Genomic DNA, 25,461 nt, shown 5'->3' on the forward strand with positions numbered 1-25,461 from the left:
GGTGGAGTATAATTTGTGAGCGATGAGCGCTCCGGGTGAGGGCAGTGCCGTTGATTCCTTAAGAGTGTTAGCCTGTCTAGGAGAATGGTGTGGTCCATTTATCGAAGAAGTCATGTCAAGGAGAATTACAGTGCAACCTTCTGCGTCTGCTGTTGTCGTCCCATGCGGACACTAGCGAGGGCTGTGTTCCTCAGAGTGGTCTGAAGCAAGAGTCCGGGAGGCTGTTTGCTTCAGTAAAATGGGTGAGCTGTTCGTATGCTGTGCATTCCATGAAGCAGATGTTGGAGGTGGGTGGGTAGTTCGGAGGGGAGTGGTTCGAGCATCGTTTTTTAAGGCTTCCAGATGTTGGGAGTGGTTGAGCATCGAGTGTGATGCTGCCTGCACAGGTTGAGGCTGGGATGTTTTTTTGTGGGAGGAGGGGGGTCTGATGGGTGGCTTTGTGCTAGAAGCGAGGGTAACTCCTGGTGTGAGATTGGAGGGAAGGTGGTGAAGGGTTTGTACCGGGAGGCGGTTTGGGCGGTCTGTGGATGGGTAATAGGTGGGGGCATGATTTCTAATTTGGAGAAGGCAGTCTATCAATAGCGACGTTGTGATAGTGTTGTGATTGCATAGGGATTGGGAGTTTGGTGGAGTTGGGGGTGGATCAGCCCAGAGAATTTCAGAAATGATTCTCTGCAGTTCCTTGCTCGAGTTGCAAGAGTTTAAGATTCTGTTCACAATCCTTGCTTGGGTTTTGATTTCCAATCTGTATGCCCTTGTCTTGCTAGGGCGGTTTTGTTTGGGCGGTTGGGTTGTTTCTCCAGGTCCGTTCCAGCCGGTGCTTGAGGGTTTTATGTGATTTGAGGTTAGTGGTGTGGGGCCTCATCTGAGGACTGGTTTTGTTGGGTGCGAGGGCATTTGGAGAGCCAAAGGTCTAGGAGTTTGAAAGGGGGTGCTGGGAGTGAGGTGAGGAGGGAGTTGGCTAGATCATGGTTAACTACTTCGTTACAAAATGAGGTGTGGTGGTAGTGTGGCCATGAGCTGCTGTAAGTGGTATGGAGAAGATTACTGAGTGATTTGTCCATGTGGGGTGGGAGGGGGCATGTGGAGGCAGTGCAGATAATGTTTGTGCTACTAAAGCCTCCAGTGTGGGTGGGCGTGGAGATACGCTGTCGGATTGAAGGTTTCTGGGTTGTCGTCGAGATCGGGTCATAGGGTTTGAATGGGAGTTAAACCAGATCACCTAGGCTGGTGTGTTGGATGGAAGTTGGTGTTGTAGCCAGCAGGGTCTGTAAATGATTAGGAAGCTGTGGGAGCTGAAGGGTGGGAGTTGGGATTCATTGTCTGTGGTGGTAGCGGAGGTGCCCTTAAGTAGTGGAAATTGGTATTTGTGTAGTATCTCAAGTCCCCCAACCCTTCTTGGTCTGTTCCGAACAAGGTTGTAGTTGAGTGGGAAGGTCTTGTTCGCAATGGGCACGTAAATTGTCAGCAAACCAGGTATTTGTGATGAAAAGTACGTCTTCTGAGATAGTCAAATTTGTTGAGACTGACCTGACGTAGATGAGGATGCATGAGATTTAGTGAGGTTTGTTTGTAAGTGCTGGGCGGTTTGGGGATTGTAGGAGGGAGGGGGCATGGCCAGGGAGGGCATGGCAGTGTTGGTCGTGGTTGGTGGGGAGAGGTGGTTGGAGGAGGGGGTGGGAGGGCTACGTCTAGTTTGGCTACCAGCGGGGAGGCTTGGGCCCGCGAGGTGGCATCGTTTGGGTTGGAGCACAGGTGTTGCTAAGTGGGTCCTGAGGTAGCCTAGGTCTGGGCCTTTACTTGGCTTTTGGGAAACGGTCAAATGGAGACAAACCGGTGTAGATGGTATAGCTAATTAACTGAAGAACCTTTTCAGCAGGTCTACCTTTCAGGGGCGGCGGGAGAATGTAGCTGAGCATCTACAATGTGTTGCATCTATATGCACACTTGTACACAAACAAGGGTGCCATGAAGGCGGCATAAAGAACCAGTTTGGCTGTCGATGGGCTTCAGAACTTTGATTTTAAACCCCCAGTGTGCTGGGAGCTCTTAATCCTCGACGTATGTTGAAGGGGCGAGTGGTATCTTCCCGTGCTGTCAATCAAATCAGCATGCAGGAGGTCCATCCTCATGTTACAGCTGTCTACTCCGGGTTGGTGCTGCAAGATGAGTGGCCCTCGTTTGTCGTAGAGAGCATTGGCAAGCTCTTTAATTGTAATTAACTTGGGTGAAAATTGGTGATAATTATGGAAGTGAACTAAAGCGAGATGTTTACAAAGGGGATGGAGCAGCAGCGAGTTGTAAGATGCGTTATGACGACATTAGGGCAGTCTGTACAAGAATGGCAACCCAAAAGGCCAGATCGTCCCAGCGTAGGCAGGGCAATGTACATGTGTATATGCGTTTCCAATACAATCGTGCTTCCTGGATTGGGAAAAAGTTTCAAGGCGCACACTGTAGTGCGTTCATCAAAGAATCACCAACTTCCTCACCCTAGACTGTACATTGTCCTCCCAGACTTCGTCTCGTACACCCTACAACTATTATGTGTGCCTGGGGCTTTGAGTTGAGGGGTGAGTGCAAGATTGCGAGGTGTCCAGCAGTTGGTAGAGCCCAGAAACTGTATCAGGCTGTGGGATATGGGGGGTCACGCAGTGTGATGCACAAGCTGACATATGAGCAGGGGCGAAAAGGGATATCTGCTAAGGAGAGATGCCAACCACTTCTATTGAAGAGGGTGAGCGATATTTGCCGAACTATTTGTAGGCCTTCTATGGGAGAAATGCAGCGAAATAGTTCAGAGATAAACCAGAGTGCAGGCCAAGGGTATTGAGTGGGTGCAGTGACCGTGTTGGAGGGCTGCACTCTTACATTTTAAAGGGCTTTTGAAATTGGGTGACTTCTCATACAACCTGTTTGCGTTTGGAGAAAAAGGGTTGCAAACCGTAAATTACCTATTAACACGAACATTTAAGAAAACAATTAGCGGAATGTCCTCTGCACGGAGCCTTGTGGGCTTGAGCGACTCCATCCGCAGCCACTCGAAATTATTTGTCTAGTAATTTTCACTTTTCAGAAAAACAAAGTGCGATTTTCAAACTGCCTCTAAAGGGCAATATTGAGCACAGCTTTGATTTTTTTATATATCAAGCTGCAAATCTCTAGTAACAATGTTCTTGCCAGTCTTTCCCCTGCCCCTTTCTACCCATCTAAGAAAGACGGTGTACTTATATATCCTTTTTCATTTCTCACGAATAGATTAGTGGTGCAAATAACCATCATTTTAACAGAAGTGAAGAGAATGTCACACTTCTAGTCGACGAATATGACTAAGACTTAACCAGTTAGGTTCCTGACTCGTTGGATCAGAAGCAGGCGTTCAACTTCCATTATTTTACCATCTGAACATCTACAAGGCGCTATTGCGTTGTTATAGATGTAATCGTTCTTTACACCAAATTCTTACTTTGGTTTTTAGGGACTTGAAAAGGATTCTGCTAAAAGTGCCCTGAGCAAAAGAATATCCAAGGGTATGTTATCATCCTTTCTTTTCTGAAGGGCTTTAAAACGATTGTCAATGTTTAGTACTCGGCCTATCCTGGGCTCTATGACCTAGGCAAATTGGGCAGCTGGGAGCTCTGGAGCAGAGGGCATCACCAAAAGCAGCTACTCGGGCTGGGTGCGTCTTTAAACTGCAAAGTGTATGGAGTCTGGCTCCGTTCTGTGACTTTGATTCATCTTTAGGAATCCGCAGTCCATCTGCAAAACATTACAGGTAACTAACTTATTTCTGTAACTTTCATCTAGATGCTGGGGTATGGCATCCAAAAGCACTCCTGATGCTTCAAGATCTTGTATTAAAATGTGAAATTACTGCACATCTGTCTGCTTGTTTTACCTAGTTGACGCTTGCAATTTTTGTTTTGCATATTATGTTAATTGTTTTCCCCATACCTGTGCAACGACCCCTATGAGCGGCTCCAGTGAACACCCCCTTAGAGTTGACGTCCAACCAGTCACCTGTTGCTATCTTGATCCATGTGCCTTTTTAATAAATCTTCAATATGGAGTCATAGAGCATGCCCTCTGGCACGATTGCTATTTGTCTGTCTTGTATACGAGCCAGCCTGACCCTCACTGTTTCTTTTCAGGGGTGTTTATTTCCAGAGGAAAAGAAGATGCGCTGGTCACAAAAAATATGGTGCCTGGCGAATCTGTGTATGGCGAAAAAAGGATATCTGTGGAGGTGCGAGTTTTGTTATTTTTCATGGTTTGTGAAAGGGAGGAGGGAAGTGATGCACACCAGTTACGAAGACCGTGTTAAATCGGGTACTTTTGGAGATTTGGGGAGGGTGTGGGGGGCGACAGACATATGAAGCAGTGTAGAAGTTCTCCTAAAGCCCACCCAAACGTGAAATGCTGTTACAGGTCTGAAGTATGTATCCCAATAAAGTGTTCTGTTGCAGTTTACCGCGGTGCATCCCAGTGTTTGTGAAAGACTGCAGCTTCACCAGTGGTAGAGCACCTTTCCTGTTTTTGCGAAGTGTGAACCTGTTTAGTTAACTTGCTTGACAAAGTGCGCCTTCTAGTGGTTGGTCTGCAGTATTTTTTTTTTTAATTTATTTTACTGTAAGCCTTTTAATGCTGCATATGTCGATTTAATAGGATCAACATGACAGTACCATCTCCTGGTAGTTTTTTCTGAAATTGCTTCGGAAATTTGGGGAGTTTTCTTTTTGCAACTTTCCTCCGTTGACTTCCATGGAGCCCATAGTGTGTATATCGCTTTCTATCTTGGTCATAGCTGCTTTTGGGGCAAGTGAGGCCCTGTTGCGTCGCTCGCCTGCTTCTCTCATTAAGTTTGTGATGCCCCTTTCCCTACCACTGTATGGAATGTTTCCCTTTTAGTGTAGCACCGTCAACCTTTAGCGAAATTTTGCATGCACACTGTCGCTTACAAAATGGCCCTTTAACCATCTACTCTTGTATATGTACTAAGCAGACATGGTAGTAGTGACCTATTTTTCCCCGTGCATCTGTATTTTATTTGTATGTAAAATCATATTTTAGTACAGATAAGCAGATACAAGAATGGGAATGCACCTTTCTCTGGGGCATGCCATCCTTATTACTATTACTGTGAACTAGTATTGGACTAGCCGAAAGCCGAATACACATTTGTATCAATTAGTCTATAGAAGATTTGTCGTCAAGTGTGTAAAGTGCACACCATGCCCAAATCTGTGCAGATCATTTTATCTGTGTGCCATATCTGGCAAGGTTGCAGCACTGGATATGGGCTTTGTGTTGTGGTAGGTGGGCAGATGGGATGCTTGGTATGTGACTTGCCAGCTCCACTCATGTTTGGTACTTAAGCCAGATCACCCTTCCTCGCTGAGCTCCACCATTCATGAAATCTTATTAGCCACCTCCGTCACACAGTGGCACAGTGACCCTGGCCACTGTGTTCCTGCTGCTGCAGAGAAATGTTTTGCTTGGGGACAGCTGTGTAACATTTGTTTTTGTTAATAGATTGCGGCTGTTGAACATCTTGGTATGCTCTGTACTTGAGAACTTGGTTTGACGTCTCATTTTTAGGTTCCTGCTAGGTGGGCCATGTGTGATTAGTTGTGTGCTGAGATCAGAATCTGGAACCAGACTACCGCATACTTTACTCTCTTGCAAAAGTGAAGACTCATTTTTACTCTCTTGAAATGTCATTTACTTGAAAAAAGAGTAAAAATACCCCACCTCCAAAATCGTATCTGGAGCACTGTGATCCTAGAAGTATATTTACAGATTTACGTGCTACCAGGCTGCACCTATAGTGTAATATAGGTGCAGACTGTTAAAATGCGACATCTGCCGCCTATGGGGGACTTTGTCTTGTGGCTGTCTAGGTGCCTTTGAACTTAATCTGTGCCAATGCAGGGCTGGTGCAGTAGATGTCGGTAGACTGGTTACTTCAAGGCACCAGGTTGCACTATAATGTTGGCATGGTGCATTTTGAAATATGGTGTCTGAGTAGGAAACCACAATTTTAGTGAACGAATTACCTGCGTCATTGTAATGTTAATCAAAGCCAAGAATTTCACATTTTGGCTGATGACCCGGGTTTCTCTCAGCCCCTTACTTTAAATTGCTGCTCTTCATGGTGCACGCCCTGTTGTCTGTGCTATCATCTATGTTGGCAATCTTCCTTCCTCTTCAGGTTGGAAATGGTCATTAAGGGCATGCGCTTTTGCGGTAGTCCATCCTTGGATTCCCAGGCAGTGGTTGGGTTGGGCAAGAGTACAGGGAGGAGTAGTGGCTAAAGAGCCTACTCTGCCCACACTGTCACACCTGCAGTGGGATTAAACGGACTGTTTGAGGGGTATACAGCCTTCCCCTTTTGTGATGGCGCAGGTCGTGGGCACGCTATACACTGGTGGGGGGTGAGGGCAGTAGCAACCCAGTCAACTTGAGTATAATAGTCCAACAAGGTAATGTTAACGTTCTATATAAATACAGACTTGAGTAAAATGGAATCTACGACTAGAAAATACTAGACCAAGCACCCCATTCAAAGAACATGGACAATGCAGATTTTCAAGGGGCACTCTGGGTAGATGGTGTTCATGTACAAGATTGACACATGGTCACTCTTCATAGTAAACCGTTAAGAACAAGGTCGAGAAAGTGGGTTTAAATTCACTAGTGTCTCAAAAGGAGATCCAGGGGGAGCAGAGCCTCTTCGCTGTACCTTTATTCTTTGGCGCTCCAGAGTGTTGAGCCAGGCCTTTCGGTGTAGGCACCAGTACCACAAGCACTCAAACCTGGTTTAACGATGCAGTGGAGACCACTTGCCAGTCAAAGATGGTGGTGTCTGGTCGGTGGAACTGGAAGACTGGCCTCGGGTGCAGCGACTGGCCTCAGCTGGCTTAACATAGCGTTTGGTTACTGCAGCATTGTCCATTTTAGTTTGTGACCTGGCCGGCTGTAGCCAACTGTGATTGTGTCTTGCATGTTGAGACTGCAGAGCTTTGGTATTTGGCGGAATGCAGAGGGGGTCGGGCATCCATGTTTGGGAGGACACCAGTGGTTTCCATGCAGCCACTTGGTCAGAGTAAGGTGCCAAAATAGGCATCTATACGATTCAGGGGGAGTTGGGGGTTCACTTCGTTGGATCTTTGGTTGCTGCTCCCAAACCACGGGCTCCAGGAAAGCAGGAGTCCTTCTGCATTCCCACTCAGTGAGCTAGGCTTGCACCTCCAGTGAACACTATCTTGGTTCCAGTGCAGCTGATATAGAAGCCTTGGCCCACCAGCAGTCACCCCCACTATTACCTGGAGATGGTGGGTGGTGATGGGGGTAGTTCTTCTCTTCCTTGGATGATTCCTGCTTACAACTCCCTGGCAGAGGACTTTGGGATAGGTGGTATCCTCCACGGAGGGCCAGATGAATTCTTCTTGTCCTTGTAGAAGTCCAGCGATTGGCTCTGAGTGCTTTCCCCCCCCCCCCCCCTTCCTTGCAAAGGCTAAATGACACATGGGATTGGTGCAAAGCAAGTAGCTCTTAGGGGTCACTCCCCCTTTGCCTTATGACCTCACACTCCTGAGTACCTGGTTTGTTGAAAATGGAGGGGCCAGTAAAGGAAAAGTGCCTCAAGAGAAATTAAGATGATGAGGCTATTTTCCATGAGTACCTTTCTGTTTGGCTACTCTAATCCTGCCCCCTTTGCATGTCTGCTGGCTGCAAAAGAACTCCAGTGATCAGCACCCTGGCATGTGCCTGGTTTTGTTTGGTGCCAGCTCTGAAGCACTGTTCCAGGAGACTCGTGGGGGATGTTTCTGCTCCCTCGGCAATCCAAGGGCTGGAGAATCAAAAGGGCAGCATCCTGGCTATTCCACATGGCAGGTGTGAAGACAGTCTGCCTATACCCAAATATACATCAGCCCAGTCATAGTTGGGCTCTGCTTACAGAGCCGACACTGGTGTGAAATTAAATCACTATGGCTCCATTTGTGTTCAGCCGGCGAACCGAGCATTTTTTTATGCATGTGCATCTTATACATACGCCGCATTAGACTATTTCACACACATTTACCCAACAGCCACAGCATTTGTATTTGAAATTATTTCCTTTCCTGCGTGTAGTTGGTACTGCAGTATGTTTTAGTGTACAGGAAGTCTTGTGCCATGCTGCAGTTCCCCACCCTCGCCTCCCTATTAAAGGCCAATGTCACAAAACTGAACCGGCCCGCCTGTGAACATGGGAAGCCACATACACATTAGTTTGGACTGTCCTCGTTCCGAGGTGAACACAAAACATTTTCCCAACTACTTGCAAGGCTTCCTCTTGTGCTAATGTTATGGTGCGTTGGATTAAGTGGGTCTCCGACCTGGAAAAGGGCTAAATCTCGTGTGCTGCTTAATTTTGAAAACCACAGTAGAGGGGTTTGTTAAACGCGCCGAAGGCCTCTTTGAGGAATGTTTGTCAAACTTTTACTTATAAGTGCATGCTTGCGTCTCAATGTTTATTGAACCGTTTCTCCTTAATTAGGTTTGCGGGTGCTTGCTTTACCCAGATTTGATTCGCGAGGGTCATGGGCATTCATTTTAAAGCACTGCAGTGGTGGGCAATCGCGCTTCAAAACAGTGTCGCAGGATCCCACGTTACTTACTATAGAAATAACACGTAGCTCGGGAGTTCCTCATCAACACACTAATTTGAAGGGGTTGATATGTACATATTTCACTCCGGTTGTAATGCATCATGCTAAAGTTTAAAGGAAGGACTTTAAAATGAATGTCGAATTCAATAAAGTAAAAAAGGTGATTTTTTTTTAAACCGCATATCTAATGTACATGAGCATAGGTTAAAATATCGAACATTCCATGTGTCCCTAATCCATGACGCATTGATTGGATACAGAATGCATTTCTACGTACTCTACATTCAACACATTTCCTATATCCATGACTATAGTCACATTCGCAAAAAAATACCTTTTTTTTTTATTTCAGTATCACAGCCGTCTTTGTGACACATTGTTTGTGCTTTTCTTTCTAAACCGATAGTGGGAACGGATAAATTGCGTGGTTTACTCCCAGGAAAATGATGCAAACCAACGCATGATTGTTATCTGCAGAACATTTTGATATGTAAGCAGATACAGGAATGGGAATGCACCGTTCTCTGGGGCATGCCATCCTTATTACTGTGAACTAGTATTGGACTAGCCGAAAGCCGAATACACATTTGTATCAATTAGTGTATAGAAGATTTGTCGTCAAGTGTGTAAAGTGCACACCATGCCCAAATCCCAGCTTCGCCTCTTGAAAACTGATCTATGCAGATTATTTTATCTGTGTGCCATATCTGGTAAGGTTGCAGCACTGGATATGGGCTTTGTGTTGTAGTAGGTGGGCAGATGGGATGCTTGGTATGTGACTTGCCAGCTCCGCTCATGTTTAGTACTTAAGCCAGATCACCCTTCCTCGCTGAGCTCCACCATTCATGAAATCTTATTAGCCACCTCTGTCACAGTGGAACAGTGACCCTGGCCACTGTGTTCCTGCTGCTGCAGAGAAATGTTTTGCTTGGACAGCGAAGGCCTATGTAACATTTGTTTTTGTTAATAGATTGAGGCTGTTGAACATCTTGGTATGCTCTGTACTTGAGAACTTGGTTTGACGTCTCATTTTTAGGGTCCGGGCTAGGTGGGCCATGTGTGATTAGTTATGTGCTGAGATCAGAATCTGGAACCAGACTATCGCATACTTTACTCTCTTGCAAAAGAGAAGACTCATTTTTACTCTTGAAATTTCATTTACTTGAAAAAATAGAGTAAAAATACCCCACCTCCAAAATCGTATCTGGAGCACTGTGATCTAGAAGTAACCTGTCAAACCAGGACTGGCTTATATTTACAGATTTACGTGCTACTAGGCTGCACCTATAGTGTAATATAGGTGCAGACTGTTAAAATGCGACATCTGCTGCCTATGGGGGACTAGGAAACCACAATTTTAGTGAACAAATTACCTGCGTCGTCGTAATGTTAATCGAAGCCAATGCTTTCACATTTTGGCTGATGACCCGGGTTTCTCTCAGCCCCTTACCCGATTTTTTTGGGTAGGAGAGGACCTGCAGTCATTTCAGGTAGTCTACCACAAGATCCAGGTATCTGAAGCCAAAGGACCACCACTAGCCAGCATTGGTTAAGACGGCAACTGTGTCCAGAGTCCTTGCCTTCCAATAAATTGGAAAGACTTAATGTGGGTGGCTTCCTCCTCTGGACGGGTGGAACCCCACCTGGCTGAATTAGTGCTCTGTATACTTTTTGCTTTTCCAAGGTCTGAGATGACTCGGTCTGCATTTAGTTTGGACCAGCAGTTTAACTTTGCTGGCATTGAGAGAAGTCTGCTGGGACTACACAAACCTGCTGATCCAGACTCCCCTTGAGGAAGGGCCTGCTGAAACCAAATGAGAGCTGCTCCTTGGAGCAAACTAACCATGTCCTTGAACACAAACATCTGCCACTATTGAGGGGAATACTATGGTGCTGCATCCAAAATCAAATTCATAACCCTGTCCTGAAACCTGTACCTGATGGAGTCACTGGATGCCTTAAACCTACTACAGCCAACCCTAAGATGAGCCACTGATTCCCTAACCTGTGGTTGTGCAAGTCTGATCCTGTTTGATACATTTTTTGGAAACCTATTTTATTAGTTCCAACTCGATAACCATACAGTGTAGCAGCAAGTATGCATTTCAATTCTCATGTACAGTTTCATGTTTTCCTTCCTACCCCCCACACCTTCTGAGCCTACCCCACGCCTCAGCCTTCCACAACCCCTTCTCTGGGCTTCCCTCTCCTCCTGAAGCTGTCTTCCTCCAGACTTGCCCGGTCAGACCCAGAGTGTAGCTATTTGCTTCCAGGCTATCAGCGTGTCCACTTCTTCCTCCCCAACTCTTTGCTGCTTCATTCCACACCACTGTTTCAGCATCTGCCCATTTCTAAAGATCATGCCACTAGGCGCCTACTTTCGGTCTTCTTGCTTTCCAACTCGGTGCTATCCTGCGTCTAGCAAGTATGTACTCCAGGTCTTTGCGTTTACTCACGTGTTTCAGTTTACGTGTCCTGGGGAACCCCCTAACATTGCCCAGCAATAATGGTGTTCATACAATTAAAACCTGTAGAGGAACAAGCACTGCCAAAGCAAATTGGTTCAGAAGGGGGCCTTTAGGGAGACAGGGCAGCCAAAGTCAGTTCTGATGCTCCTTTCTTAGAAAATGTGTTTAAAGTAGTCAGTAGTGCAAATCGAAAATCGCAGCAACTCAAGAGGAGTCCCCTTAACTCAAGATGGGGTAAAATGGCACTTCCCAAGAAGAGAAGCACCGCAAATGGCAAAAGGATGATGTACCCCAAGGCCCCACAGTACCTTTGAACTGAAGATTATTTCCAGCTTGATGCTTTCTGGTTGCAGTGCTGCAGACCCATGTTCCTGGTCTTTGGTCGTGTTGCTGAAAGGGAGGACGTCTGGCAGGCTTCTGTGGCAGCACTTTTTTTTTTCCAACAAAGATCAGTAACCATCAACTGAGACAGTACAAGACAACTCTTAATAGAAGGCTGTACCAAAGGAGTATATGGTAGCGTAGACCTAGTAGCCAGGCTTATCCTAAGAGGGAGAGGGGCTGTAGGAGTATACTGAACATGTAGTATATCAAGGATTCAACATAAACACTTGCAACCAGAAGCATTATAAAAAATAAAGGTTTAGTTTAAATACAAGTAGGCCAAGTTGCGTCTTGGGGGTGGGGGGGAGGGGGGGGGGGGAGTACTGGTCCTAGTCATCAACTTAATAAAAAAACACACCAATGTTTGAAGGGACACATACCAAAGCATACAGCCTTCTTCAAAATGCCTAACAGTAATTCTAGGGAAGTCGGTTCTTATGATACACATTTAGTATAGGCCACACACCTATTCATGGGGCGTTGCTTCTAGATTACTTTATGTAATATTAGACTCTAGCAGTTGTACTGTGACGCTCAGCAAAGAAATGACCTAGTAAACCAACCTGTAAGTATACTTTTCTGAACAGTGTAACACTCATTCAAGGACCAGTACAAACCTAGATCTACTTTGAGGAAAAGTTTTTCTAGGTGAGTAGGACCTTTTTGGTGTAATTAGTTGCTTTTCAGGTCAGTGGAACACCAATTGAGGTAAGTACTAAATTATTTTAGTATCACACACAGCTAACTAAAGGTAAGTAAAACCTAATATACCTTTTTTTAAAGGAGCCATCAGCAACTTTTAAAGGTAGGTAAACACTTTAGCATCTGTATAAAGCAGACCAGGTAAAGTAAAACCCAATGTTACATTTTATGACTGAGTCATGTTATTCTTGGTAGATGAAGCCTATTCTGAACAGGCTTTACCGCAAATTGGGGGATTCAAGACCCAGTTGGGGAACTTGTACAACTATTCTCTGAACAAAATAGTTTGTGAAGCCAACCGCGTTACTTTTGGGAAAGAGGCCCAACCAATTCACAGTTGAGTAAATTAACAAATTAACCTTGTATATACTTTTCAGAATGGCACAACACACATCAAGGCAAACACTGTTCACTGTTAGTTACTGTTGGGCAAGAAGGGATGTAGTAACCCTGTGGGAGACGCCACCCTTGTCCTCTTGGTATTGGGAAACCCACCTTTTGGTATATGCCTGTACTACACAAGTTGGCAGTGTGACTGAGCAGCTAGGCTTATCTCAAGAGGAGTAAATGTGAGCTGTAGCAATGAAATCCACAAATAGCCAAGTAACACTACTGAAAGTTTTTGTTATAAAGTTAGATGTAACCATCAAATATAATTTTAAAATACTTTTCTGGAATCTCACAAAGCTAGTACACTCTATGGATGCTTCCTACACCCGGAGGTGACTTCACGAACTAGGACAGTAATGGCATTTATATATCATTAGTACACGGTTTTGCAGAAAGGTTAAGGGAAGGAAAAAGGTTAAACAGGTTCTCGGAGCATGTGAGCACTTCCAAAGAAGTCTAGATAAAAACCTTTCACAGCAATAATGGTTAAAAATCAAGTTATCACCTATGAGGGACAGTATCGGCGTCAAATGGACTAGATTAGTCTGCAGGGAGCCAGGAATTGGAGCAGTCTATGGAGCTGAGTCACTTCTTAGATAGCTAGTCTTGCACAAAGTTTGTTGCAGAAAAATCACTGTAGGGTCACAAGCAGTTACACCTGTGAAGGGTAGAGCTGAAATCCACTCTAGCAAAGCAGCTACTGCAAGTCTCAACTGAGCAGAGCAAAGCTAAAGACACTGAGGTAAGTACCCCAAGTTAGAACAGTACCTTTGGTTAGAGTGGTTCAGCTGGCTTCTCTGGTTGCAGCGATGCAGATCCTGGGTTCCTGGGCCTCCATGGGGACAAGATGGAGGCCGCCTAGAGGACTCCTGCGGCACAGGCTTAAGATCGGCAGCACTGTTAGGGAGAATTATCATTTCTGTGCTAATTCCTTTCAACCTGAGACCCCCAGCTCTTTTGCTGGACTTAAAATTTTAACCCTGGAGACAGTGAGCCACACTTCCTCACACGTGTTTTGATCTGATTTGGAGTGTTTTAATTTTTGGAGGCTGACAAACTCCATGGGCATCTTGGGGGTTTCCGGAGCTTCTCGATTAGGAAAAGGAGCTTCAGCACAGGAGCAGGGCTTCACCGGGCAGTGCAACAGCTCCAACCGGATTTGGCGCACAGAGTAGAACCCAATGAAAACTCACAAATGGTGAAAAAGGACCAGGCCCTTTTGACAATGGTCACCCATGGGTGCTATACTGCAGCAGAGGATTCAGCCTGTGCTAGAGAAGCACAATGGTAGGAAAACTAAGCTTCTGCCACCAGCCAATTAAAGTAGTGAGGGTAACATAACTATGTTACATGAGTAGGTAGGATAAGGGGCTACTATGTAACCCCGAGCACGCCACATAAGAGGGTGTGCTGGACCCACAAAAGTGAAGTAAAGTCAATTTCACTTTACTAGTCTTGGAAACAGTCGTTCACGCACAGTATTTAAATCTTATGAGCAATCTAAAGGATTTCTGTCACTGCACTGAAGGTGCTATGTCACCATACAAAAAGTAGAGGCCTATGGAGTTTGTCAAAATCCAAAAACAAACGAAACGCATAATCCAAATCGTGGCAAAACAGTGAGAAAAAGGGCTCGCTCACTCCAAGTCCTAAAGTCCAGCAAAAGAGCTGAGGGTCTGTAAAGTTGAAGGGAATTCGCACGGAAATGAATTCTCCCTAACAATATTACTTTTCAGTTTCAGCTCCAGTGGATGACTTGTCAGCAGGTTCAGAGTTTTTATCGGCACAACCTCTGCGATCTCTCTCAGGGGATGAAAATCCCTTTTTACTACTTTATTGTATTTCACCCAAGTACATGAAAGATATTTAACAAAGGGGCAACCCAGCCGAAGCCCAAAAGTTGTATAACTTCAACCATACACTATAGTCATAAAAAGGTCCCCCCATAAAGAGTAAAGGACTAGGTGAGGTGGGGGTGGGGATTCCCTTTAACCTAGTGACCAGGTAAAACAGTTACCTAGTCAAAGCAAAAAGTTCTGGGGTTGATTTATCATTGATGCCTAACAGTTTATATAGCGCCTTTTACCATTACTATAGTCAACAGTGAGTCTTGGACAGACCCTTCCCATGCCTATAACTGTTGTAATATCATGCTGGTGGCACATTTGAAATGTTAAAGGGGGGGCCGGGGCGGAGAAAAGTGTCCCTAAACTCATTGAACTACATAACATGACCTGGAATTGCCATGCCAGTACATTAATTGTTCCCACAACCTCTTAAGTTATAGGATGCATACACTAAAGGGGAACATTTAACTTCTAAACAAACCCAATGTTCTTGTTTCAGTGATTTTATAGTACCTTCCCTAATCGCTTCCTTCTACACAGTACTTGGTAGAAAACTAAAGGGGGAACCAAGAAAAAATGTCTACGTCCAGACAAGAGTCCCTTTGTCACTTTAGGGGATCTTTGCTGCTTGGTCAACATGGGGTGGGGGGTTGGCCGAAGAGACTGACTTGTAAATCTCACGGTCTACGATTTGCTGAATCTTGACCTTATTTTATCCACCGAGGCTGGGGATTTGGTGTAACCTGCCTTTTCGATGGCATGGACTGACCATTTTATTATGTGACCTCAGGGCCCCAAAGCTGGACCCCTGCACTCGTCCTGGTTGGTGATCTGGGCAACCTGATATTTCGTGCAAATCCTTGTCTGCCATTCCGATAACCTCCCATGTGGATTTTGGCTTGCTATCAACACCTTTTTGGCAGCAGCCGATCGCCTTGCCCAAGAGGTCGAGGCCGCCAGCGCAGTCTATGCACCCATGGTTATCGTAGGATCTGCGAGCTGTGCGCCTGACGTGCAGACAGCTCGAGCGCCAATGGAGACTTTCTTATGCCCAGTCAGCAAGGCTTGCATGGACTCCTCAGGCCATGCTGCAGTATCATTGTGCCATTGCTAATGCTGAGCAGTTCTTTGCCTCAATGATATAGCTCAACCAGCCTAAACAACTATTTAAGGCCGTACGTGGCCTCTTCTATGGTTCCGGTTTCCCTTCACAGGATGTCTGCGATTCCCCATCCCTTTTTCCTTTTATTTTTTTTTAAATACTAATTCGGTTTAATATCAGTTCAGGGCTTACTCATCTGCCCCACCGTTGCTCTCTGTAGTGCCATCTGCTATGGCATCTTGGTCTGTCTTTTCCTCCCACCGATATTGCATGCTCTTCTTCCCCTCAGGATCCGATTCCACTTAGCATTATTAAAACCATTGTCCCATCTTTTTCACCCGAGCATGGTGGTGAAAACCTCCCTGTCTACCGGGGCGATTCCAGCCCCACTCAAACATGCTAGTCATTCTATTACTGAAAAAACCCTCAATTGATCCTTCAATCCCAGCCAATTTCTCTTCTCTATGAAGCTTTTGCAATCTTTTCGTCCAGGGCGTGGCAGTGTCCAGGTCTGTTGAATACCTAGCATGGTTTCATGACAAAGGCGGCATTAGCGCTCTTTTGCTGCTTGATCTATTTGCTGCCTTTGACACCATCGATCATGGAATCCGGGATCGCCGAGCTGGTCTATCCTTTTCATGGACTGCCATCAAACCCTCTGTTCCCCCTTTTCTCTGGCGGCTGACCTTGCGTATCCCGCAAGGGTCTGCTATCTTCCTAGTCTCTTTCAATGTCTACGGTCAACTGCTGACAAAATATCTTCTCCCACAGCTTCCTCTGCTATTCATATGCAGTAGACTTGCATATCCTGATCCGCCTTGACCTGTCCATTCCAGAGTCTGCAGCCAGGTTCTGGGAGAATGGATGCAGAACTGGCTCAAGTTGAACAGGGACAGGACAGAGGTGCTGGTAGTAGGTCCTCCCACGGCTTCTACTTTTTGGACCCCTGATTTCTGGTTCCTCCTCTCTTGGCCCCTTTCCGAAACCTGTCACTATTCACCTCTAAGTGAAACACTCTTCCTCCGTGTCCATGGAACCCCAGGTCGGTGCTGTTTGTCAATGGGGTCATTTTTAACAAAAAATCCTACGTCTGGTTCTTCCTTTCCTGTGCACCTTCACTGCCATTTCTTTGTTTTAAGATCTACTTGCTCCCTGTGATCAAGCACATCCATTTTAAGTCTGTTTGGTTCACATGCCATTTATGGATGTCGCAGAATAACTAGTGTCTAAATTTCAGCCCTACGTCTGCTGCTTGTCCCTGTGGTAAAATACTGCCGCATTGGTGGCCGCTCTTTATCCGTGGCAGTGGCAGGCCTCTGGAATGCCCTACCTCGTCCCCTCAGCTACAACCAACCATCTGACTCTTTGTTTATTACCTTTCTGCTAGATTAGCGCGAACATGCGCTCCACAAATGCTTATCAAATCCTTAATGGCAACTAACCCTAGACTGTCCAATCTTGTATTTGGAGTTTAAACATGTTTCACCCTAAGATATCAGACTACCACTCACATGACTTTTATCCTGCCTGTATGAATGGTTTGGTGATGGATGTAGCACACAAACTGTTTTTTTTTTTTATAAATGTTTGTAGCTTTGCTTAACATTGTCATAGTTGGTATATAATTGGTGGTAATCCTGCTAAACTAGTCGTCCATATCTTCTGGTATGTTACTCTTGGGATTTGGCATGTGATTTAAAACATTTCTAATTTTTTTAAAGAATGTTAATCTGCCATAATATCCCAAATGGATGTATTCTTTTCTTCCATAGGATGGGGAAAATAAGATTGAATACAGAGCCTGGAATCCATTCAGGTCGAAGCTGGCAGCTGCAATTCTTGGTGGAATTGATCAAATTCATATCAAGCCGGGTATGAAGGTCTTGTATTTGGGAGCAGCTTCTGGCACCACAGTCTCGCACGTGTCTGATGTTGTTGGGCCGGTAAGTGTTACTGGGATTAAGCCATCTTTTTAAAATGCTTTGGTATTCATTTCAAGTTTTCTCAACATGATGCGTATGCTAATTTTCATGGACAAATTGAACAAAAACGGTCATGGAGAGAATCCTATTAAATAGCCCTTTCCATGGTTCGAAAGGTATAGAATTAGTTGAACTTCATGGTCATCAAACTGTAAGGCAGACCCCTCTAGAGGGCCCGGGAGGAGGGGGGGTGCTGTGAGGCACTTCGTAAAGGAAGTAGAAATTGGGATTGGAAAAAAGGGGAGCTAAAAGCAGCTCCTGGTTATCTAGCATTAATAAGTGACCAGGAGCTACCACTGGGGAACGATGAGCTAGTACTTGGTGTTCTGTAAATCCAACTTCCACATGAAATGTAAACCTATTGTCAATTACTTCAGACCCCTTATGCTATAAATGCTGTATGGAAGTATCCTAATGTTTATAGATTGTCCCAAAATATTTTTACAGCACCTTTCCCTTAGTTTTTATGGACCTCCAAACCTTGTGCTCTGTATTTTTGAATTTGACCTGCGCTTTTTAGTGTAGTGAAGCCTTCAACTTCAATACGCTGGCTTTTGCTCATTTGTCATGGGGAAACTGATATGTCCTTCAGGCTGTCAGTCGGTACTGTTCATTGCCACTTCTCGGATGCATTTTTCCCTACCTCTCCTACCCGAACAGACTTGTCGCGGCTATGTCTATTGTGATGTTGCGTCTGGACAATTTGCAAACTCCCTATACCTATGTGCTCCGGCACTCCAAAGAGCCCAAAATGATGCCGCAAAACTACTCCTCCTCCATCATAGGGTCTGGCATGGATTCACATGCTCATGAATCTTCCCTGTCGTTGGGCTGGGAATCATCGGTAAAAGAAAAAAAAAATCACTTTCACTTCTGAACTGTCTTTCTCCTAACGACCAATCACTCGTCTCTGGGTCATACTGCCCTCTACCTAAGCCCCTCCTCTGGCAGGCATTTTCTGATTTTTTTACCACACGTTCGAGTGGTGGGAGTGATTAGCTATTGGGGTTTTTGCTGCATTCTGTGCTTTTTTTTAAAAAATTTTTTAATTCTATTCGGTCAACCAAGCCTCAAGCTCCACTGACCCATCATCCAATTAACAGGGACCCGTTTTCGGATTTTTTTCCAGTGCCCCTCAAGGGCAAGTTTTCGTCAAATTTGCTTCTCGGAGGATTCCACAAGATTCTTCGAGGCCTACCCCGCGTGGCATGGCGGAGAAGGAAGACTTAACGGCCCTTTTCAGGGTTTGCCTAGGATGTGGCCTACGGAACATCAACTTGGACGGCGGACATCCCTATGCCTTTATTGCCTACATTCGGACCACACGTGGAAGAAGTCTGTGTTTTGCAAGCAGATGGTCCCCCGCACCATGAAGGATCGGCGCAGGGATCTCACCAAATGTCTTCAGGCCAAGGCCCCTGCTATGGGTGAGTCCCGGCAGCATGCCTCACATGGCCAGAAGAAGAAAACTGAGCGGTCTTCGACCTTTGAGGGCGCTCTGGCAACAGGGTGCCCAACAGAAGGCTAAGCACCATGAGTCCACCAGCACTAGTAATGCCGTTGCGACGGGCTCCCCGGTGGCCAGGGTGGGGTCAGTGTCGCTAGTACCTTCAACCACGAGTTCAGCGAAGAGGAAGTCGGACCATCAGGTAAGCTTCTAGAGAAAGCCCGGACAGGCCAGTTGGAGAAGGCCAAGGGGGAGCGGGACACAGACCCTTCCCCAAGGTGAAGGCCCCTAGCTCGACCAAGGTTGTGAAGGCCCAGATTCACCTGGCGAAGCCTTCCATTGAAGGCGTGGTGGCGTCCCTAGTGAAGGACGCAGGTTTGCAGGGCACGGCTCCCAAATTGCAAGTTTCCCTGCCTGCCAGGAGGGAATCGTCTCTTCAGCCCGTGCAGAAGACACTGGAGAAGGCGATGCCCATCTCCCCAAAACAGTCTCCCCTGGTCTCAGGGATTGGGGGGGGGTGGGCAGGGGCACGGTAGTCCTGCAGGGCACAGATATCTCGGAGGAGCTTTCTATGCTCCAGACAGTTTAAGTTCGTCGAGGCCAAGTCCTACAGGAAAGATCGCGATTAGGGAGACATCGAGAGTGGTGACGAGACGGACTAGGGAGGGCGGGCCGTAGAGGGGTTGGAGAACCCTACGCCGCTGCTTGTCGCACCCACTTCCACCACCTCAACCCCCAGTGGACCTGTTTGAGGTCACATTCGTCCCCAGATTTGGTGGTTGCAGAGGTGAGGAAGAAATCTTATGGCTCTTGCTTCCTTCTCCCTCCCCCGGACAGCGAATGGAAGAAGTTGGACGCCATGGGACGACAAGTCATCACATCGGTTGCGGCACCCATCAAGGGGGCCAGCGCCTTTGCCATCGTGTCGCACTACGACAGGGAACTCTAGTTTAAGATCGCTCTGCTCCTGGACTTCCTTCCGACAAGAGTGGAAGCGTTGGAGATTCTGCAGGAAGGCGAGGTGGCGACCATGCCATCAGTGGCCACGGACATTGCCGACACGGGTTCTGTCAAATGGGCAACAGCGTTTGCCATCGGCGAGGTTGGTTAAGAACTAACTTTCACCAGGCTGTACAGTCAAGGGTACTGGACATGCCCTTCGGGGACAATTTGTCAAGACCGTGGATGAGTCTTTTCAGGCCATCAAGGCAGACAGACGGCTTGTGGCTTGGGCACGCTCCAGCAACGACGGCCGTCCTTTCGGACTTCTGGGGGTAAACCCAAAGATTCCCGAAGTCTTCGGTGGAAGTTATTCGTTCTACCGACAACTGTCCCGCTCTTCGGCCCAGGAGGCCTACAACAAGTCTGGAGGAGGTCGCTGTTGTCCCGAAGGCAGCGCTCCGCGGTGAAGCAAGATTGAACCGGTAGTGACATCAGGCCCCCACCTGTGCATCCCAGCGGGAGGCCGGCTGGCGAACTTCGTCAGCGTTTGGAAGTCCATCTCCACCGACGGTTGGGTGCTGGACGCTGGGGCCCACGGACACACCCTGGAATGAGTGTCCCCGCATACCACCAGTGGCCAGGCAGTTAAACTACATCCCTCTGCTTCTGCTGGAGGTGCGAGCCATGTTGAAGAGCGCAATAGAGCTTGTTCCAAAGAGGGTCCGGGGAGTGTACTATCAGTACTGCCTCATCAAGAATACTTGCGGAGGCCCATCCTAGACCTCCGCCGTCTGAACAAGTACATCAGATCCCAGAAGCTTTGGATGGTCACCCTTCAGCACGTGCTATGACGGCTGGAAGAAGGGGATTTCCTATCGTTGCTGGACTTGGAGGATGCCTACTTTCACATCCCCATTCACAAGGGACACCGCAGGTTTCTGCGCTTCGTGGTACAAGGGCAACAATACCAGTTCAAGGCCCTTCCTTTCGGATTGAAGTCAGCGCCAAGCGTTTTCACCAAATGCCTGGTGGCACGACTGTCTATGAGGGATCCATGTTTACTCCTACCTGGACGACTGGCTCATCTGAGCGAAGTCGAGGGAGATTGCTGTTGCACTCTGTCGGAAACCGTCCAGATCCTAACGAAGCTGGGGTTCTCAGTGAACTATGCAAAATCTTGCTTGGTGCCATCGCAAGATGCACTGTTTCTGGGGTCTCTGCTCGACAGTGTTGTGCCTGGCGTCTGTCGGAGGAGAGGCTAACAGCCATCCTGGGCACGGTACAACAGTTGTTGGCCCTGAAGATCGCATGGGTGAGGTCGATCAAGTCCCTTCTCGGCATGTTTCATGCATATACCTCATTCGGCTGTGCAGGCTGCGGATGCAGCCACTGCAGGAGTTCCTTGACCCCATTGGATTCAGCTATCTGGGAAGCTTCGAGGACAAGATCTGAGTTTGTCGAGCGATATGGTGGCGAGTACATGCGCATCTGTCGGCGGGCACAGACTTCCAGACCCCACCTCATCAGGAGACGGTCACAACAGACTCCTCCTTGGAAGGTTGGGGTGCACACACCGGCAGTTTCCATGCAAGAGGACTGTGGCTGCCGGAGGAGTCTTTGCATATCCACATACTGGAGCTGCAGCAGTGTTGGGCCCTAAAGTCTTTCCTTCCGTCGCTCATGGGCAAGGTGATATGGGGCTTCACGGACAACACCCACGATGTTCTAGATGTAAAAGCAGGGGGCACTACATCCCAGCGCACTCCTTTGAGGCGCATGACCTGTGGCATTGGGCCGTAGCCCAGGGGAATGTTCCTCATCCCGTTTCATCTTGCAGGAGTGAAGAACACCATTGCAGACTCCTTCAGCAGGGAGATCCGTCTTACCACAAGTGGGACCTTCGGCAGAAACAAGTGGATCTACTGTTCCGGTGCTGGGGCTGTCCCAAGTTCGATCTGTTTGCGACTGCGACTAACACCAAGTGCCAGAGGTTCGCCAGCAGGTTTCCCCAGCTGGGTAGCATGGGGGGGTGGGAGGGGAGCGTTCTCATTCCCGTGGGACAGCCTGTTCCTATATGCGTTCCCTCCTTTGCCGTTGCTTCTTCGGCTAGTCGATCAACTCGGACGGTCCAGGTGCAGGATGATTCTCGTCGCGGCAGCGTGGCGAGACAGATATGGTACCTGGACCTTCTGGACTTGTCAGCGTCCCCCTCCAGTCAAGTTTCCGGCGGCCGCAGATTTTACTAGAGAAGGAGGTGCGATCCTGCACCGCGACCCAGGGTCGCTGAACTTGCAGCGCTAGAGTTTGGAGGATATGAAATCCCGGCAGACTGCAGGGAGGTGCTTGCCAAGGCCAGGGCTTCGTCTACACTGAGATGCTATGGACCTAAGTGGAAGGTTTGCTGTCTGGTGCCGTGAACAGAAGATTGACCCTCTACAGATTACGGCTCTGCAGGTGCTGCTTGCTGTCACTGGCTAAAGCAGGGCTGGCTTATGCCTCAATTGTTCATCTGGCGGCTATCTCCCACTACACCAGATCTCCGGAGATGGTCGTCGTTATGGTTGCACCGCCTGGTCAAGGTGTTCATCAAAGGACTTTTCCATTTGTTCCCTGCCGGTGAAGGCTCTGGCACTGGCGTGGGAGCTCAGTGTGGTGCTGACTAGGCTCATGGGTCCGCCGTTTGAACCTATGGATTCGGCGCCATTGAAATTTTGAAAACCGCATTTCTTGTGGCCATCAACTCTGCACGATGAGTGGGAGACATCGGGCCCCCTTGTGAACCACCTTACTTGACATTCCACGAGACGAGGGTGGTGCTGCGGACGTACCCTTCTTTCATGCCCAAGGTGCAGTCGACCCATCTAAACGAGCCCTTGGCGTTGGCTATCTTCTTCCCGACGCCTTTGTCGCTGGCTGAGCGGACTTTGCAATCACTGGCTGTGGCTAGACCGCTGAAGTTCTACATGGACCGCACAAAGTTTTCGGAAGACGTTGCAACTTTTTGTGAACTTTGGCCCTGTGAACCATGGGAAGGCCCCCTCCAAGGCATCCATTTCCAGGTGTCTCCAGCTGAATCACCCTTGTCATTGGTTGGCAAACTGACTGTTGCCTGGCTGTCTGAGAGCCCACTTGACCAGAGCAATCGCTGAATCTACGGCGTTCCTGTCTGGTGTGCCCCTGGTGGACATCTGCAGGGCTGCTATGTGGAGACTCGCACCTTAACAAAGTTCTACTGTGTCGACAGGGATTCCAGGGAGGAGTCCAGAGTCGGCCAAGCAGTGCTGGGCATCCTGTCCACTTCAGCCTGGTGAGGAGGTAAGAGATGCTTAATGTTGAGCCTTGCCACCTCCCGTGGTTGTGCATGTGTACTGCTATGTACTCTTTATTCATTAATCCGTGCCAGACCCCATGCTGCAGAAGGAACATGTAATTTATGTAACTGTTGTTCCCCAGCATGGGTCTGGCATAGATTCACATGCAAACCCTCCCACCTATCCCCTCTGAGGCTCTTCACTTGGTCCTACTGCCAATTTACATGCTACCAAATATGAAGATGGCTGCCAGAGGGGCTTAGGTAGAGGGCAGTATGACCCAGAGACCAGTGATTAGTTGTTAGAGAGTTCAGAAGTGAAACCGATTTATTTTCTTTACTGAGGATTCCCAGCTTGTTGATGGAATATTCATGAGCATGTGAATCCATGCCAGACCCATGCTGGTGAAGTTACAGGTAAGTAACTTGTTCCTTCTGAAGCCTATTGGGCTTTGGCAGTGCTTGTTACTTACAGGTTTTAATTGTTGAAACTATTATTGCTGGGATAAGACTGCCTTACATCCCTCTGGGAGAAACTAACTATTGAACCAGTTGAAAGTGTGCTAATTTAACTGTAACCATCCCCCAACCCAATTTTGTAATGGTGAACAAAAATAGGTGCGGATACTGACCTTGATGTCACTTGTGTGCTGGAACATGTCACATGGAGAATGACTCGCCTGCGATATTGGGCCTTATTTAAATTCTGTCTTCCATTGAATGTTGTTAGTTGATGCTTTTTAAAGTGCTTAATTTGCTTTGTATAAATATAACTGGTGTGCAAGTGTTTAGTGTATTGTGCTACTCTACAGCTGCTCAGTCACTCTACCAATTTGTGTAGTACTGGCATATATTAAGAGTTGGGCTGCCCAATACCAAGAGATGTCTTGTCTAGTCCAACTGGTGTGGGACTTCACAAAACATCTTACCCAACAGTCAGACAAGTTTTAATGTTTGTTTGATTTAATGTGATCTGTGTTTTACACTTTGTCATTGTTACTTTATTCAAATCCATGAAAGTTTTGACTGACTGGAAGGTGACAATTTAAAATTCAGGCAAAGGCTAGTTTTATTGCAGACTGAACAGGCATTCAATGGGCACATGGTTGCCATATAAAGTGGTTCGGTCGAAATGGGGAGTGGCGGGGATTCAGTGAATTGTGAGTGAAGGCTTGTAGGGGAGGAGAGACATCTGGTTTGTAAAGAAGCAACTGGAGAAGACATTTTGTCAGATGGGAAGGGCACGAATAGGGACTAGACGAAGGTTTATCATGGGCAGATTGGTCGCCCTTTGAGGATGGCAAGGAGGCCCTAGAGAGATGAAAGATTCAGTGACCTTGCTGGATGGCATGTTAGAACTGATTTTCTGTACTCTGGTCTGGTGGACAGATGTATAGAAGGCAACTTATGTTGCAATTCAGGGGAAGCTGTAGCCAAACCAGTTCAAGGTAGCACTAACTAGGGTTTAGGTTAAGTCTCAAGAGGTTGTGAGTTTGTATAGGTCCACAATGGGTACATGGGAATCGCAGATTACATTTGGACAGTAAGTATAAAAATAGTTTTTTATGGCCAAATATCACTGAGCAATGACTACAAACAAATATCACGCAACATGAATAAATTAGTCACTGGTAGAGGGCATAATACAGATCAAACCCCTGTAAAAGAAAGTACAGATCAGATTATGTACCAATGGGCAAGAGTTAACCCTAACCTCAAATGGCCTCCCTAAATTGTCTGGGGCTTGATGAAACGTTTCCCAGGGAAGAAATACCATTTGAACACTCTTGAGGCGGTCAAGATGTCATTTGCTTGCTTGAACTAACCACTTTAATAATCCACTAGATCTTAGGTGGTCCACAAAAGGTGCTTTTGAATACCAACCTTTGACCCCCCAATGAGTTTCACAGGGACATTGGAAGCCAGCATGCCTATATTCATACCGGAAAAACGAGCATGCGCTCAACACATTTGTGTTGGTTTGCAAAATCATTCTTCAGTGTATTCAAGAATCATTGCAAGTGAGGTAAAACAACCATTGCACATTAACTGAATGCTCATCCCACAAGGGTCCAACCTTTGAATTCTTTAGCACCCTTCCCTTTTGCAAAGCATTATTGTAGTTAACCCCTGAGCAGATGCACAGGTGTTTTCTAAAAATGTTTAAATAGTGTTCACACATCACTTAAATAATAATCTATGCCGAGCGTTTGGCCCTAGAACTAGATTCACG

General features: G+C 46.9%; 1 protein-coding gene across 1 annotated transcript in view; it reads left to right on the plus strand.

Annotated features, from left to right (window-relative positions):
• The window catches only part of FBL (fibrillarin), an 80,286-nt gene that overhangs the window by 22,176 nt on the left and 32,649 nt on the right, over positions 1-25,461 (plus strand). The window contains exons 4-5 of the mRNA XM_069604967.1: positions 4,152-4,246; positions 17,320-17,490. Of these exons, the coding sequence (XP_069461068.1) occupies positions 4,152-4,246; positions 17,320-17,490 (266 nt within the window). The remainder of the gene's footprint in view (positions 1-4,151; positions 4,247-17,319; positions 17,491-25,461) is intronic.

The sequence above is a fragment of the Ambystoma mexicanum genome, chromosome 1p (assembly GCF_040938575.1).
Source record: "Ambystoma mexicanum isolate Mex_15411 chromosome 1p, UKY_AmexF1_1, whole genome shotgun sequence".
In the NCBI taxonomy this organism is placed as follows: Eukaryota; Metazoa; Chordata; class Amphibia; order Caudata; family Ambystomatidae; genus Ambystoma; species Ambystoma mexicanum.